Source organism: Penaeus monodon, chromosome 31, assembly GCF_015228065.2.
Source record: "Penaeus monodon isolate SGIC_2016 chromosome 31, NSTDA_Pmon_1, whole genome shotgun sequence".
Taxonomy (NCBI): Eukaryota; Metazoa; Arthropoda; class Malacostraca; order Decapoda; family Penaeidae; genus Penaeus; species Penaeus monodon.
In genome coordinates, this window is record NC_051416.1 from 4,201,406 (window position 1) to 4,202,076 (window position 671).

The 671-nt window shown below is 41.7% G+C and overlaps 1 protein-coding gene across 1 annotated transcript in view; it reads right to left on the bottom strand.

The window, feature by feature from the left end:
• Positions 1 to 671, bottom strand: part of LOC119593004 (kinesin-like protein KIF3A) — a gene marked incomplete in the record, with an annotated part of 23,998 nt that overhangs the window by 20,340 nt on the left and 2,987 nt on the right. Inside the window, 1 exon segment of the mRNA XM_037941894.1 lies at positions 78 to 286. Within this exon segment, the coding sequence (XP_037797822.1) occupies positions 78 to 286 (209 nt within the window).

Here is a 671-nt window from a genome sequence, read left to right on the forward strand (position 1 = left end):
CAATAGTTTTCTTAAAATGTACATGTATTATAAGATAATTTCTACTTAAAAACTAAGCCAACCAAGACAAATCTCACTTTTTGTCTTCCTCTGCTTTGGCAATGTGTCCAAAAATGTGAGCGAACGAGTTGGGAATGATTCCTTTCAGTTCTGGCACCGATCTCACACCCTCCATGGTGAAAGTCTTCCCTGTTCCTGTCTGCCCGTAGGCGAAGATTGTGCCGTTGTATCCTTCTAGTACATTCTCTACAATTGGGCGTGCAGCCAGGTTATACACATCCACCTGGAAAAGAAGGAGGTGATAAAAAGGAAGTGGGTAGGAGAGAGAGAGGACCAGAAAGAGGAGGAGAGGAGAAGAAGGGGAGGGGGGAAAGAAGGACAAAGGGATGGAGGGAAGGAGAGAGGGAGAGAGAGAACACAGGACACTTTTATAATTGTAAATATAGGAAGCTGAGAACTTGACACATTTGTTTGGGTGTTGTACTAGGTTCTTGCTGAATAAGTTATCAAAACAATGGCAGACCAAGATAACTGTATATTCTTGCTCTTCGCTCGATTACCTTGTAAATAACTTTTGTAAACTGAGGACACTGCCTGAGCTATTTACACTGTAGGGTATTTATGCAGAATCTCATCTTGACAGACACCATTTCTATACCCATAAAAGTGAA